At 45.7% G+C, this 16,402-nt stretch overlaps 1 protein-coding gene across 3 annotated transcripts in view; it reads left to right on the top strand.

Moving 5' to 3' along the window:
* WWOX (WW domain containing oxidoreductase) overlaps nt 1-16,402 on the top strand; it is an 886,111-nt gene that overhangs the window by 641,706 nt on the left and 228,003 nt on the right. The window contains exon 9 of one of the 3 annotated variants that reach the window (XM_043436495.1): nt 3,965-4,981. The exons of the other annotated variants lie outside the window; for them this stretch is intronic. Within the exon in view, the coding sequence (XP_043292430.1) occupies nt 3,965-4,015 (51 nt within the window). The 3' untranslated portion in view covers nt 4,016-4,981. Of the gene's footprint in view, nt 1-3,964; nt 4,982-16,402 lie in introns of those variants that run through there. 3 annotated transcript variants of the gene reach the window in all.

The raw sequence follows: 16,402 nt of genomic DNA, 5'->3' as shown, positions 1-16,402 counted from the left end.
AAGAATCCAACCTTGGTGTCAGAATAGCTCACTTAGACCTGCCACAGGCTAACTGATGGTCTTTGAGTAAAGTTTTGCTAAAACTCTCAGCAACCCAGAGTCCTTCTCTATCAAATCCTTCTATGGCTGTTGGCAGATATTGGTAAAATGTATGTCATTATCCTTGAGTGTCTAGGAGGTGTCCGTGTGCTCCCCTCTTATCCAACACTTATTGGTCAGTTTCTCTGTGTATGTATAAACATTTATGCCTTTAATAAGCTTACAAGTGGTTGTTCTGTAAGGTTAGCTATATGATATTAACTGTTTAAGTATTTGGGGCTTCCTAGGTGGCACAATGGGAAAGAATCTACCTGTGACTGCAGGAGACATGGGTCTGATCCCTGAGTCAGGAGACCCCCTGGAGAAGGAAATGGCAACCCACTCCAGTGTTCTTGCCTGGGGAATCCCAGGAAACAGAGGAGCCTGGTGGTCCATGAGGTCACAAAGAGTGGGACAGGACTGAGTGTATTTACTACTTCACTTTCATCTCTTTCCATCACTTTGTTACAATGTGATTTAATTGTTGCGTGGCTATGTGTCTGAATCTGTCTGTCTCTCTCATGAGGCTCCAGCTCACCCCCGGCTCTCCGTGTTTTTGTTATTTTAAGTGTGTGCATTGCTCATCTGTCTTATTAAAACGTGTTCGTTGGCTAAGCCTCGTGCGAGCCATGTGACCCAGGCTGGCATTGCCGCCGCTGGGTGGCAGCACCGCGGGGCTCAGCAGCGGCCCCTCCACTGTGGTGCGCACACACGAGTCTGCCCTGGCATCAGCGTGACACCCGCGTTTCTGCGTTACTGCTCGGAAGGAGAGCCCTCCAGCAGTGCATGTCAGTGAAGCCGGGGATGATCATTGCCCTAGTGCTGCAGAGAAACGCCCTTACACTTCTAAAATGTCCTGTTTGAAGTTCCCAGCATCCTAACCGGGAACTCACTGAGACATGTTTTCTGCTTATGTCCATCTGGAAATCCATAACTGTGAAACAGAGGGGGTAATGTTACAAGAAGGGGGATGCACCTTTGTAATACCTTCATGCTTCACCAAACTGTAAAGACCTCCATTTCTCAGCTTTCCCACGTGTCCTTTGCCAGAGATTTTAGAAGGGGGGGGGGGTGGGTCTCCACCTTCACGAGCTTCCTTAATACTGTGTTTCTCTCCGAGGGCGCAGATGCTGTTTACATTTGCAGAGCAATGCTTTGTTCCACAGTTAAGCAGGGCTTGCAGGAGGAGAGCCTGGCTGACGCTCTGGCCCTGACCTAACAGGGTTTGGTCCCTTACTGATCTGTTCGTTTTTCATTTGATCACACTCTTGCCTACCCTGAGAATGGAGGTGAGATATGGAACTGTATTTTTTTAATTGAAGTAGAGTTGATTTACCATGTTGTACTAATTGCTACTGTGAAGCAAAGTGATTGAGTTATATAATGCATGTGTTACATCCTTTTCTTTTTTCATATTCTTTTCTATCATGGTTTATCACAGGGTGTTGAATATAGTTCTCTCTGGTATACAGTAGAACCTTGTAGTTTATGCATTCTGTCAATAAAAGCTTACATCCGCTAACCCCAAGTTCCCACTCCATCCCTCCCCCAATCCCCTTCTCTCCCACCACCACCTGTCTGCCTTCTGTGTCCGTGATTCTGTTTCTGTTTTGTAGGTAGGTTCATTTGTGTCATATTTTAGATGATATATAAGTGGCATCGTGTGGTATTTGTCTTGCTCTTTCTGACTTATTTCACTTAGTACGATAATCCCTAGTTACGTCCATGTTGCTGCGAGTGGCATTGTTTCATTTTTTTATGGCTAAGTGGTATTCCATCGTGTATATATATATATACACACACCACACCTCTTTACCCCATCATCTATAGATGGGCATTTGGGTTCCTTCCATGTCTTGGCTGTTGTAAACAGTGCTGCTATGAACCTAAGGGTGCGTGTATCTTTTTGAATGATGGTTTTGTCAGGATATGTGCCCAGGAGTGGGGTTGGGGGATCATATAGTAGTTCTGTGTTCAGTCTTCTGAGGAACCTCCGTACGGCTTTCTACAGTGGCTGCCCCGACTTACATATCCACCAACAGTGCAGGAGAGTCAAGATGTGGCAGTATTTTAGTCCGACCGTGAACGTGGCTGGACAGACAGAATCGCATCCTAGAGGGGAGGGGAAAAGACTGGGGAGAGCTGGCAGTGTATTAGAGATTCTCTGGCGGCCACAGGGAAGGGAGACCACAGGTAAGGAGAGACACAGCTCTAACAGGCATTTAGAGCCAACATTAGAGACCCCTGAGAAAATAAAACTTGAAATGTAGTTACACATCAAAAGCCAAGCTTTTGATGTCTTCCTTGGTAAGTTTGTATCTGTCACTTCGGGACCGTTTGTCTCGGAGGGGGAGCAGCACGGTGAAGCTAGAGGCGTTTACCTGTCGGTGCTCGTTCTGCGGAAGGCAGGCACCGTCTCCTTTCAGATGTCCTGTGGCTGCTGGCCAGGAGCTGGATGGAGGCTGCTGGTTCATCCGATCCACAGCACCAGAGCACCAATGTCAGGCAGCGTGCGCTAGTGTGGCCGTTGCCAGTGGTTCACGTCGTAAGATACTGCAGCCTTGGTTGACGAGAGCCGCAACCAGCCCCGCTTGATCCAGCAGCTGAAGGACGATAGCCAGCCTGGCCAGAGTGCCTGGGCCCCAGGGTGTGGGCATTTTCATCTGTCTGTTTGGAATGGCGAGGGCTCAGGCTACACTGGCCGCTTAGTATGTTGAGCAGACTGCCTGCTGCCTTCACGGATGTCGGCAGAGTCAAGGACGCCAGGCGGGCTGAGGATGTTGCGTGGTCAGTCCGCTGCAGACCCCGCCTTCAGGGAGGACGCGGTCTACCCGGGTCAGAGAAGACCACCCATGGCCACGCCCCGTCAAGGGAGCGATGTGCAACTCAGGAGTTCGAGGTGCCCGGACCGTCATCTCCCCTCCCCTCCCCGACCCCCCCACCTTCCAGCAAGCTGTTTGGCACGTGGGTTTTGTACTTGAAGGACTCAATGGAAGTAGCCTGTGCTTCTGGAAAAGAGCCTGGGTCTGGGCAGCAAGACAACCAGCCGAGGGCTGACCTTGACCTTGACTTCTGCTTGGTGGGGAGTCAGGGGTGGTTGGGAAAGTCATGTCAGCTCTTCCCCACGGCTGACTGTAAAATGAGCCTCGCTTTGAGGAGGAAATGAATTGAGTACCTGTGAGCAGGAGTGTCAGCGCCTGGCCCATTGTTACAAGGACGTAGACACCCCTGGAGTTTGAGCTTTAGTGGGAAGACCATGGTCTTTGTTTTCCAGCTCCCAGCAGACCCGCCTTTTTGTCCAGTTTTCAGATAGGTGAGCCTGGACATGTAGTTTAGTTTCCCTGAATGCATTGGCTTCTTCATCTGTTTCACAGAATAACATGAAGAAGACATAGCTAGTGGGTTGTTTCAGGGACCGTCTCAGCTAATACATGCCAAGGCTTCGAAATGTGTTTGGTGCATAATAAACCACCAATAAATGGTATTACTTCTTTTATGATCTTATGTGTCTATTTGCACATCTGTTTGTAAGTTCACCAGAGTTTTACACGCAGCCCGGAGCCTGACTTCGATAAACTGATAAAGCCAAAATTTGATAAATTGACGTTGGCTGTTTGATCTCTGAAATCACCTAAATACTGAGTTGGCCAAAACGTCCATTTGGAATTTTCCATCAGCTCTTATGGAAAAACCTGAAACACTTTTTGTCCAACCCAACCCCAGCACCACAATGCTACCCGGGTCGACATACCATTTGTGGCCGTGTGTTCTCCTTTAAGTCCAAAGTGGAGAGAGGGGATGTAATTAAGGCATAATTATCAAACTTAACCAAGCACTTATTTATCGACTTGCTGCCTAAGTCTGTATCTTTTGTCTCTGATTTTAGTTCCGTCTCAGTGCCCAGTCCTGGGGAATCTGCCTGTGCATCCTTGAATAAAGTGTCTTTCTTCGGAAGCCAGATAAAGTAGGGAATTCTCTCAGTATGTTTATTTTTTATTTTAACCCTGAAGTTCAGTGAATTATTCTTTTGCTCAGACACATATTCTGAGGCCTCCCTTCTGCTGAAGTTTGTAGAGGTTTGTGCTTAAAACTGAATAAATAGTCTCAGCAGTGTGTGTGTGTCTGTGTATGTGTGTTATATGAATTCCTGCTAGAATGTATAAACAAACAAAAAAAAATCATAGTCACAGATCCTGAATGCTGTGGTCCCCTGCTCTTCAAAAGCCCTTTGTCCATGTGTATTTACATAATGTATTCCCCATGTTTGGGTTTCATTAAACCCATGAGTTTAATAATAAAGTGTTTGGACATATGCTTTCCTTACCATTTTCCTTGTACTGAATATTTTTCCCTGTTGGAAGTAAATATTGATTTTTTTGGTACAGATATTTGATGCTTTGGGGGCCTGTTGAAATAATGGTAAATACTTTTCCTAAATAGACAAATTGTAAGAAATTCTGAGAAGGGCTTTCTTTGACATACACGGGAAAAATAATAGGGAAGTCAAAATGGGAGAATGTTTGGTTCTGTTTCATCAACACTTTTATGGACCCGCATTGCTGTGTTTCTATAATGTTGTGTATAAAACACGGTTTAAACGATCATGCAGCTTCAGTCTTAGAAAATAAAAAGATATGAACTTGAACCCGAGCTTCCCTGTCAAGAGAATTACAATGTGTTGTAGCCCTTGGCTTCGTTCAAGTTAAATTTACAGTATTTTCCCCTAACAATAACAGCAACCCCAAAATACCCCCTTTGAGTTGAAATGTTTGTTAAACTTTATATATATGCATGCATATAAATGTACTTCTCTGTATATATAATGTATGTTCACATATACTTACATTAGAATTTTAGGGAATTTCCTTTTTGCCTGCAAATCATTGCACAGAATATCCAAGTCGACATGGTGTCAAAATAATCAGCATGTATTTAACGCTCTCTCAGAAAATCCATTTAAGAAGAAGGTCGTGGATTGGGGGTGATTTTCAGACCATAAATTGAAGCGTAAATATTCAAATTATTTTCATAAACTATTCAGTTCTGTTGGGCTTTTTATGTTATCATACAGTGAATTTTTTGTATTTAAGTTTTCTAGCAGTTCTCTTTTTTAAGAGCCTCAAGTGTCCCATAAAAAGCAAATACTTGAATTTTCAGTTTCTCGGCACTGCATATTTTTCCTTCTGCTTGCCTTATTTTTATAACGGTGATTTATAAAGACATTACTAAAGAAAAGGAAAGGAGGATTTTGAAGAGAAACTGCTCTATAACACTGCTTAAAAATCTATTTCCAGTGCTGAGGAGGGGGGCAGGGGAAAGCCTCCTGGCAGCCTTCAGGAGCATGGTCTGGGGTCTAAGTGAGAGGGCCATACCTTGAGCTGTTATCTTTCAAAAGTATTTATTGAGCTTAGTGGGGAAGGAAGGCAGGATGAGACTGCCAGGCTCCACTTCCATTCCTGGGAGTGGGAGGGTTAGGGGACAGGCCGAAAGTCCAGCCTGGACTGCTTGCCCTCAGGAAGAGCCTTCTGCCATTTAGAAGATGGTTTTGAATGGAAAGTAGAAGGATGCAGTGTGGGGAGGTGGGGTGGGAGTCTGTCGAACATCCGCGGACTCCCGCCTCAGGCCACGCAGCAAGGAAGACAGGGATTCTAGAAATGCTGTTGGGTAAGAGCTGTTGCTTCTCACACAATATCACGTCCATCCTTTTTTCTTAGTCACAGAGTTTTCCAGGAGGTTCTTGGTGGTTCAGAGTAAGCACTCCCTGTCCTAACTGCCCTTCCAGCAATCTGCGGCCATGTGGCCAAGTTACAGCCAGTGGGATGGCAGGGAAGTCCTGTGTGGTCCTCAGGGGTGGTCTTTGGGAAAAGGATGCTTGCCTTATTTGCACTCCTCTTTCTTCCCCACTGTCTGTTATGTAGCCATGGAGACTGGCATGGATGCGCAGGCAGTTAGGACATGCTCCTTGACCTTGGGGAGCCTGCAGTCTTATAGAGGAGCAATGTAAACATAATAAGGTGTGTTTTTTTGCTTTGATTTTGGTGGTTTTCTATTAGAGTATAGTTGATTTCCAGCACTGTGTTAGCTTCAGGCGGGCAGCAGAGTAATTCAGTTGTATCCACACATACATCCGTTCTTTCTCAGATTCTCTTCCTGTATAGCTTTCTATGGAATACTGAGTACCACTCCTTATGCTATGCCGTAGGTCCTTGTTGATTATCTCTTTTATGTGAAAATGAAAGTATTGGTCACTCTCAGTCTTGTCCGACTCTTTGCAAACCCATGGCCTCTAGCCCGCCAGGCTTTTCTGTCCATGGAATTCTCCAGGCAAGAATACTGGAGTGGGTAGCCAGTCCCTTCTCCAGGGGATCTTCCTGACCCAGGGATTGAACCTGGATCTTCTACATTTCAGGGAGATTCTTTACCAGCTGAGCCACCAGGGAAGTCCCTTTTATATACAGTAGTATATATTTTTAAAAATTAAGAAATAGAAGTAATTAACCCACTCCAGTATTCTTGCTTGGAAAAGTCCATAGACAGAGGAGCCTGATGGGCTCCAGTCCACTGGGTTACAAAGAGCTGAGCCCAACTGAGCACGCAAACAAGCAGGTGAGCAAGTGTAATACAGCGCGGAATGTGAAACACGGGGTCGTCTACCGGCAGGGCCAGAATACAGAAGGACCAGTTGTTTCATTGTCCAGCTGGGCAAGACACTGGAGGAGGGGTCCCGGAGTTTGAAGGCAGTTCGCGGTGGCAGCACCAGCCTGAGTTGTTGGTACAGCCAAGGGGCTTGAGCCCGACCCTTCAGACACAGAGAAGCAACCCGTGGTCTGAGCTGCCCCTTAAGTGCTGGGTCCAGTCCCTTCTGAGACACAGAGGTGTCTGAGTGTAGCCTCCAAGCAGAGAGACTTCTTAAATCAACCGAGCGGTGACCCAAGGCAGCCCTGGGGGACGACCCTGCCTGCCCCAGCAGCCACCTGACCACTCTGGCCTTTTCCTTCATGTCTGAACGAGAACATGCTGTGTGAGACAGTCCTCGTTCCCTTCGCCCCTCCAAACGCACTTACCCACAACCACAGATAGATCCCAGCTGCCGTTTCCCTGCTCTCACAAACCTTGAAGTGGGCCCCACCAGCGGGCACACCTGCCAAGGAAAATGCTGTCTTCGAAATGTTCCTGGCACCCTGCTCAAGAGGTGCCAACCAAACGCTGGAATTGCTGACCTCCCCGAAAGAGAGACCCGCAGCTGCGGCCTCTGGGATGAATTGCCCCGATGCGAGGCCCCCCTGGAATTTAAAAAGACTTAATCCACATCACAGGGAGCCGGCCCATCACCCAGGGCTGGCGCAGTGGTGGTTTCTAGGAGGGACCTTCCCAGAAGGGGGATGACTCAGCCTGGTCCCACCCCCTCCTAGGGGCCAGACAGACAAGGTGGGGAGCTCGGAGGTGTCTGGTGAGCACCTGGTCCAGCCCCCGCCTCCAGAGGACAGGTGTGAGTTCCATCGGCCAGCAGAGAGCATCCGTGTCTAAACAGCAGACCACGTCCTACCTGTCCCCTGAAGGGCCGTGGGCACAAGCTGCAGCAGCCTCTCTGATGAGACTGTCCACAGTGTGGGTAGCCGGGTCAAGACAGCAGGGCCTGGGAGTCAAGGGGAGTCAGCTGCTCCCCTGAGGACCGTCTCCCATGGGATACCCTTTCAACAAGTGTGTAAAAGGCGATGCGTTGCCCTGATAGTTACAAAGGCCAAAGCAGCGGGAGAGCTTTGGTGAGGACAGCTTAGAGAAAGCCGTGGGAACCGCTCCTTTGAGGCATCACTGCTCAGACCCTGCGGCCCAAGGCGAAAGCGAGTAAATGGGTGGTGCCTGCTTTTATGTGCCCACCTCCCCCCACCAGCCACTCTGCAGTCCTCCTCACGAAGGTCATTTGAGAAGGGACTTTGATGCCAGGATCAAAAGCTTAAACCCCCTTTAGTGGCAAGGGGGCCACAGCAGGTTTTTGTCTTATTCTTTCTTTGTTGGTTTATTTCTGTTAGTAAGATAACAAGGGCGTTTCTGAAGACTTTAAATATATAAATATACACACACATGTATGTATGTATGTGTGTGTGTGTGTAGGCTTCCCTGGAGGCTCAGATGGTCAACAGATGGTAAAGAATCTTCTTGCGATGCAGGAGACGTGGGTTTGATCCCTGGGTCTGGAAGCTCCCCTGGAGAAGGAAACGGCAACCCACTGCAGTATTCTTGTCTGGACAATTCCATGGACAGAGGAGCCTGGCGGGTTATAGTCCATGGGGTCGCAGAGATTCAGACACAATTGAGCGATTAACACACACACACACACATTTAAATAAACATGTACGGCAGGTGTCAAGGAACAAGAAGCTGAGAAATAATTAAGAGGTTATGACTGTATTTTAGTCCAGAACTGATGAGGTTCTAAATTGGGTTGACCAGGTGGGTTTAGAGAGGAAGAAATGGGTTGAGAGGATGGCTGGTGGGATCTTGATGGTGAGAGAAAGGAGATGTAAGTGATTTTTGGTCTGGTGACCACGAGAATGGTGGTCCATGGACGGAATCAGGGAAAGTGAGATTAGTAGCTGCACTCGGGGAAAGTGGTGAGTTTCATGGTTGAGTTTTGATTATTTGCAGAGTGTCTCACACTTACCTTTGACCTCAGGCCTAATTCCCTGGCCTGTGCCCCAGGGGGCTGCTTATAGCCACCCGTTCCAAACAAGTTTCTCCTGGTCTTATCCTGGATGGTGCCAGACTTTTCGAAGATCCTGAAACCAACCCAAGTTTTTCCCGATCTCCCCAAGATGGAGAAGGCACTTTGTTATCCAGAGCCAGTTCCTGGGTGGGCTGGCCTGCCCAGTGAATAAGCAATGATAGCATGAATGGATGCTAGTGAACAGTTAAGGAGCCAGTAATCCACGCCAGACCGGATTATTTTTTTAATTGTGGTAAAATACTCATCATATAAAAGCTAACATCTTAAACATTTCTAAGTGTACGGTTCAGGAGTACTGAAGACGTTCACATTGTTGGGCAGTCCTCATCCCCCTTCATCCCCATAACTGTTTTCACCTTGTGAAACTGAAACTCTGTACCTCCGTTCTCCCCTCTCTCCAACCCCTGGCAACCGGGGGCTCTTGTCGTTAACAATTTTGACTCCTCTAAGTACCTTGTCTAACTAGAATCATACCGTATTTGCCTGCTTGTGACTGGCTTATTTCACTTACTGTAGTATCTTCCAGGTTCATCCATGTTATAGCATGTGTCAGAAATTCTTTGCTTTCTGAGGCTAAATAACATTCCATTGTATGTATGTACCGCATTTTGCTTTTTCATCTGTCAATGGACATTTGGGTTGCTTCCGTGTTTGAGCTATTATAAAGAATGCAACTCAGAACATGGATGTACCATGTTGAATTTTAACTTGCTTTGTGAGTAAGACTCATCAAACTGCAGAACTTCTCTAATTCCTTACTGGGCAAGGTTCATAGGCTGCATGGATTTTTGGAACCTGTCTTGGTTGTACTTTCTCCTCTTGGTTTGGAAACCAACTCACCCTAGGCAAGGAGAGATTTCTGACAACAGCTCAGCAATTACAGTTTCCAGCAAATGGCTCCAGTAGGTCAACCCTGATTTAAGTAAGAAAAAGTAAGTGCTACTGTTTAGGTATGTCTAGAGTATGGTTTTAATCCATCACTGTCAGGCTCATATAAAACTCCAGGCTCTGTAACTCTTTAACTTGAAGTATTACAGGGTGTCACATGTTAACTGGAAGCCAAGAGAAGCAAGGAGTTCTGTTCATGGTTAAATCTTGTAAAGATGCTTTTTAAAGCATATTAATCCATTAGTAATCCATTTGGGTTTTGGAATATGGTCATATATTGTTGGGTACAATATGTGCTAAATCTGGTCCTGGAAAATTAAGTGGAAATAGTTTTCAAGTACAGGGACTTTAAGTCAGTCTCTCAATAATTCCTTCTCATCATTTATCCTCATTCCTAGATTTAAAAAAAATTCTGATGTATCAAATTTCCGTAAGAGGGGCACATCTCTAGGGTATTTTTTTTTTTTCTTGGTGGGGGAGACTTTTAATTTTAAAAGCATTTCAAATAAACCAAAAAGTTACCAGAATAGTATGAGCTACCCTGATTCATAAATATACCTGTATGTTTAATCACATTAATTAGATACAGGTATATGGTTTACATGTGCTTCCCTGGTAGCTCAGTCGGTAAAGAATCTGCCTGCAATGCAGGAGACCCAGGTTCAATTCCTGGGTTGGGGAGATATCCTGGAGAAGAGAATAGCAAACCACTCTAGTATTCTTGCCTGGAGAACCCCATGGATAGGGGAGCCTGGCAGGCCACTGTCCATGGGGTCGCAAGAGTCAGGCACGACTTAGTGACTAAACCACCAAACCACCACCATAAGGATTACATAGGGGCTTCCTGGTGGCTCAGATGGTAAAGAGTCTGCCTGCAATGCCGGAGACCCAGGTTCGATCCCTGGATCAGGAAGATCCCCTGGAGAAGAGAATGGCAACCCACTCCAGTATTCTTACCTGGACAATTCCATGGACATAGCAGCCTGGTGGGCTGCAGTCCATGGGGTCACAAGGAGCTGGACATGACTAACACTTTATAAGGATTACGTATTAATGGAATCATCTCCTTTTTTTTTTTTTTTTTTGAGTGTGTGTTTTCTCTGATCATGTAAATTCCACAGAGATGTATTAAACTTGCATTTCTTGAGTTTTTTTGCTGCTCCAAGTTCTGTGTTAAGCACTGTCTTATATGACAAGGAGGCATGATTCTTCAATTGCTGGAAACATTTTTCAGAATTTCATTTCTGTGACTTACTTTTGAGTAAGTCAAGTACTCTTGATCCTTTCTTTGGCATCAGCTCACTGGTGGCACATGTTTATCCTTTGAGGATGGACTTCATTTTTTGGGAAGTGACCCAAAGTTGTTTCAAGTCTAGTCTATAGGATCATTCTTTTTATAAAACAAGTGAATAAAGACACAGGGCTAATTTTTGTAGGTGGCGTCTACGGTGGCCTAGGATGCCATGTATCAAATTGTCAGTTATCAGATATCAAATTATTAAGAAGTTTCTAAAACACAGAAGTGTTTATACTGCTAGAATATCCGTGTTGTCTGGGAAAATTGCTTTCTGGGGATAACTTTGCCTCTTTCAGTGGCAACTCTCAGTTCTCCAAACCCCGTTCCCTCTTCCAGCCTGCCCCAGGTTGATCAGGGTGACAGGAGTCTGATGGTGTCTTCAGTAGAAAGGGGTGGATGCTGATTTTGATATCTGTACATGCTTTTGATGAAGTTCCTCGAGTCTTATTGAAAAGACCCAAGGTTATCCTGTTCAGCTGCCTATACCTGCCTAGGATATTCATGGTCAGACCATGTATCTACATAACTGGAAAATTTAAATCTATTTATGCCAAAAAAAAAAAAAATAGGCCTGGAGCTTTTAAAAATAAACATTACTTCCATCCCATTATACAAAAATGCATTTGAGGTGGTCGTCATTTTATTTGGGCCATGGTCTTCTGAGACTTGGGACAATAATATATTTTTTTCCATCTTATGGAAATGTATGCAAATTTTTTAAGCATGCATGCATGTATTACACACTTTATAAATTCTAGTAATAGAAATGTTTGTGTGTATAAGTAGATAGAATACAGAGTATACATTTTGTATAAAGTAACCTCTTTGGTATTTGTTTACCCTGATTTTTTGATTTATGAGTCGTCATTGCTCACTACAGAGGAAGAAAAATAAATATGCAAAACACTGGTAGACTTTTAATGGGGTTACTTCCCATCTCAGCTCAGTGTTTCTGCACTGAAGCTGACCTTGAAATTGCTTTTTAAATACAAGTCAAAATATGCAAATTCCAGAGTATCAGGGTGAGTATCCTATGTTGGGAGTTCTTTCAAATTCACATTTCTGCATCATTTCCATCTTATATCCTCTGCTTTATCTGCCTCTTAATCCATTAATATCTGAGTAGTGGGTGTAAGGGTTTTCTCAGACGCCCTAATTGCCACTCAGGTTAAAACATTGCTAAATACATGCATGCCTACTTTTCTTTCATTTTTTAAAATTTGGCTTTATTTCCTTTGTGAAGAACCGGAAGGGCCTCATGCCTAGAGGGTGTGATTTCTTTCCCTCTCCAGGCTCCGAGACCCCGGGGCGCTGCATGTCGCCTTCCTGTCCCCTTCGCCCCTTCTCAGAGTCAGTCAGGAGAAGTTGATCCCAGCCTGACGTACGACTTCCGTCTGAGAAGTTGCATCCATCGTGTATTTGTAGTCACCTCTCGCATCTAAGCTGTCCATTTCATTGGCTCCCAAGGAAGTCTCTTCTGTCCCCTGCTCGTATTTCATACGGGTCTTCTGGAGCCCGCCCGGCATTGGATATGTATATATCACCTCCCCCCTCGTTACCGCCAGAGCAGCTCACAACCATGAATTTCACTGAAGTTTATGATTGGTCCCCAACTGGCACAGAACTCTCTTCTGGATGCATTCTTGCTGTGAGATAAACAAGCAGATATACTGAAGCGGTGCATGAATGAATAGGAAATACCCCAGTTCCAGAGGATAAATCCATCACGGGGCGGAGAGGGTGTTCAGGCAAAGCTTTCAGTTCTGCGGTCGCCGGGAGGCTGGGGCCCAGGCTATAATTAATGCCGCTAGCCATACAAGGACATTCCGGATGTCGTGCATGTTGATTATCTCTTCATTTTGTTTATCCAAGCATCCCCGCCTTGGAGGCCTGGTGGCCATTGCCAGAGAAAGCCCTGGAGACGGCGTGTTAGGGCTGCTCCCTTGTAAGGGCATCATTACCTCGCTCACGCCAAACAAAGTCCTCCCCCCCCAACCCCCCGCTTCTTTTTTTGTCAATAGAGGATGAAAACATTATTGGATTCAGGAGTTCATAGTAGTCCTGTGTGCGGCTGGGGACAAGGAGGATAGATTTATGAAATGGACCATTTCAAATGGCGTTATCTTCCCGCAGCGAGGCACACCTTTCATAAATCACGGGCGAGCACTCAGAAAACAGAGCGTCCGCTATTCCTGCGATGCCTTGTATTTGCATCCCCCCATCCTCAGAGAAAAAGGAGAAATTTTCAGGTTTCCTTTCCTGGGTTTGAGAAGGCAGTTAATTCCCTGAGAGTGAAATGTTCAAAAGGGGAAGAAGAAATGTAATAAAACATTACTTTGTATAAATTCAGGATTGGTGCTTTCACTACTATTTCTTTTTAAATCATAGTGATTTTATTTTATTTTTTGGCCTGCTAATTTGGTCCTTAATTATGGCATTAATGAAGTTCTAGGGTTTTATTTCTCCCTGAAAACATTGTGCCATATTCTGTAGGATCATACAGATGAACGTGGCTGAGCGGGGAGAGCACGTGGGTGGGGGGATTGACTATGCCTTTCTCTCCCTCTCTCTGCTTTTCTCCGTGTAGAGGCTGATGGGTGATTATTCTTTCGTATGCCCAAGTCCAAATTATGTGTGACTGTGTTGTTAACACAATCGGAGAGTCCTTTCTTTTCTGGTAGCCCTGGTGTGATTTGCAAGGAGAAGCGAAGTGGATTTTCCTCTGTGTCCTTGGCATAAGCTACCAGGGAAGAGTCGATTCTCCATAAAAAATCAGCTTTCTTAACTAACACAAACTGCTTCCTGCACCTCTCACCCATCTTGCATCTTGTGGGGTCTGAGGTTAAAGTTCATGATCCTCCTTGAAAGTAAGAGTCCCCAGATCAGTCTAGCCTTTGTCTAAGGTTCCTTTGACATCCCGGAGGATAGTCTGGGGACAAGTTCTGAAAACGTATGACAGCAGTTTGGAAAATAAGCCTACCCACCATCTCACTCCAGGCCCCCGCCCCCACTCATAACCCCCCAAAAAGATAACATAAGAAAAGATTGACCTCTGTAACTTTGGTAAAGTAGGGGAAGGAAAGAATGAATAAAAAACCTGCCAAAATATTTCAGGAAAAAAGGTTACATTTTAAGGGCTTATGACACATTTTTTCACATGTGTGACAGGCCAAGATAAAATTGAATTGAACAAACTACTTAAGAGGACCTTGAATTTGACTTACCAAGGTTGATGGTCATTGCAAGATATCGAGGGAAGCTATCTCATTTTTGAGATTTAAAAAAATAATAATTTTGCTTGTTTATTTTTGGCTGTGCCGGGTCTTCACGGCTGCACGGGTTTTCCTGCAGTCAGGGCAAGCAGGGCCTGCTCTCGAATTGCGGTGCTCGGGCTTCTCACCGTGGTGGCTCCGCTTGTTGCAGAGCAGAGTCTCCAGGGCGTGCGGGTGTGAGAGTTGTGGTGCGTGGGCACAGTCTCCAGGGCGCGCGGGCACCGGCTCCAGGGCGTGCGGGTGTGGGAGTTGTGGGAGTTGTGGCGCGCGGGCACCACTGCTGAGGTCTCAAGTCAAGACCAGCTCTTCAGAAGGAGACATTCTCCGCCTCACTCTGTGTGCCTGCCTTTCCACCCTTTTCCCCCACAAGAAGTCAGAAGCTTCTTTGCAGGTGTCATACAGACCAGTCTGGGCTTTGGACCTCAGCCCTTGGCTTGAAGCCTGCCTTCAAGTTTTTTTTACCTCTCCTGCTTACCTTTCCTGTTTTGTAAACTGAGGACCATCACATAAACTATTCAAAATCCCTTTAAAGATTTAGCTGGAGGGACTCCAGTGGTTAGGAGTCCACAGTTCATTGAAGAGGGCAAGGAAGATCCCATATGCCATATGCAACATGGCATGGCCAACAAAAAAAAGATTTAGCAAAATAAAGAATCAAGATGGCAGCACACAGTAGGCACTTAAATAGTAATCACCATTTATTGAGGGCTTTTCTATGTGACATGCCATTGGTTTTGCCCTTCATGAACAGCCTTTCCTGTTTTCTCTCTTATCTTCAAAGTGATCCTGTGACCGAGACATTTCTGTACCCATTTACTAAATGAGGAGACAGAGGTACAGGGCAGTAAGTCACTCATTTAATAAGAATCAAGCACACAATCCAAATCCTGACCTCTTTGATATCAAAGATTGTAGTCACTCACACCCTGTTTCTCGCCTATCGTCCTGCTCCTGGGAGCACAGGTCCACTACCCCAGGCCGGATAACTTGTCCGGGGCTGGGGGCTTCCAAGAGGGGGCACACGAGTTTCACGTCCCCCTGAGTCGGCAGAACTGCTCAGCAGCCCTGCTAGGACTCAGGCTTCCTCCCACTCCTTTCCTGGCTTCCACCCTTGAAGGGAAGCTTCCCCCCTGTAGGTCAGTACCCGGTGGGATCAGCAGACCTGTGGTGGCTCCAAAGAACCAGCGTGGCTTCTGAAAGGGCACACAGTCCCCGAGATGAAGCATCAACCAGCGGGGAGCCCAGGGTCTGCATCTATCAAACGCTGCATCATTGGTGTCCACAGTCATTCAGAGGCATGATTTCCTCTTGTTCAAGAGTCTGTTTCCAGGTCCTTGGCCAGATATTTAAGAAGCTCTTCAAGAGAAGGGGGTTGGAAGGAAGAAACAAAACCCAGGGATCTACTGGTTTCTGAGAATTCTTCCTGAGCCTCTCTGGGCTATGGTACTGGGAGCCCATGATGAGACTGTTGTTGAGTTTGGATTGATATTTTGTGTTTGTCTCAAGACTCAGCACAAAACAGCCCTTCCTGTGGTTAATCTTTTCTGCTCCCCCTTTCCAGACAGAACTGACCTTCATGGTTGAGATTTTCTTGTACCTTGTCAAGCTTCTCTCATTGAACTGAAATTATTGCTTGTCTGTTGTGTCCACTAGATTGTGAACTCCTTGAAGACAGGGACTGTCTTATCTTTGCTCAAGAAAAGTTTGCTGCATTAGTCCATGGAATCAATTTATAAACAGGGGATAAGAGCAAAGAACACTGTAATATTAATACCTAGAGCATGTTCTACTACAAAACCTGACACTGAGATACTTTTATCTTCCATATTTGATATGTCTTGTAGCCAAATCAGATTGCGTTTGGGAGTTTGGTAAAAAAAATCCACATACATGCTCCAAATTCAGTGACACATACTGAATTGGAAGTCAGTAACATTTTCTACTGATTTGGAAGTCATTTTGAGTCACCAGTCTAATTGCCATGGAGAGTTTCAAGCACATGGGCATTGCATGCCAATATCCGGGGCAGGCCAACTTGAGACATCCTTATATTACCCTTCTACTGGTGAGCCTGATTCTTGACCTCTGCAAATAAGTGATCATGATGCTGTAGCAGAAGGTGGAAAGACACCTTGACATTTC

The sequence above is a fragment of the Cervus canadensis genome, chromosome 18 (assembly GCF_019320065.1).
Source record: "Cervus canadensis isolate Bull #8, Minnesota chromosome 18, ASM1932006v1, whole genome shotgun sequence".
NCBI classification, from domain to species: Eukaryota; Metazoa; Chordata; class Mammalia; order Artiodactyla; family Cervidae; genus Cervus; species Cervus canadensis.
The sequence above is the reverse complement of the archived record's forward strand: the minus strand, read 5'-3'. Positions and strand labels throughout refer to the sequence as shown.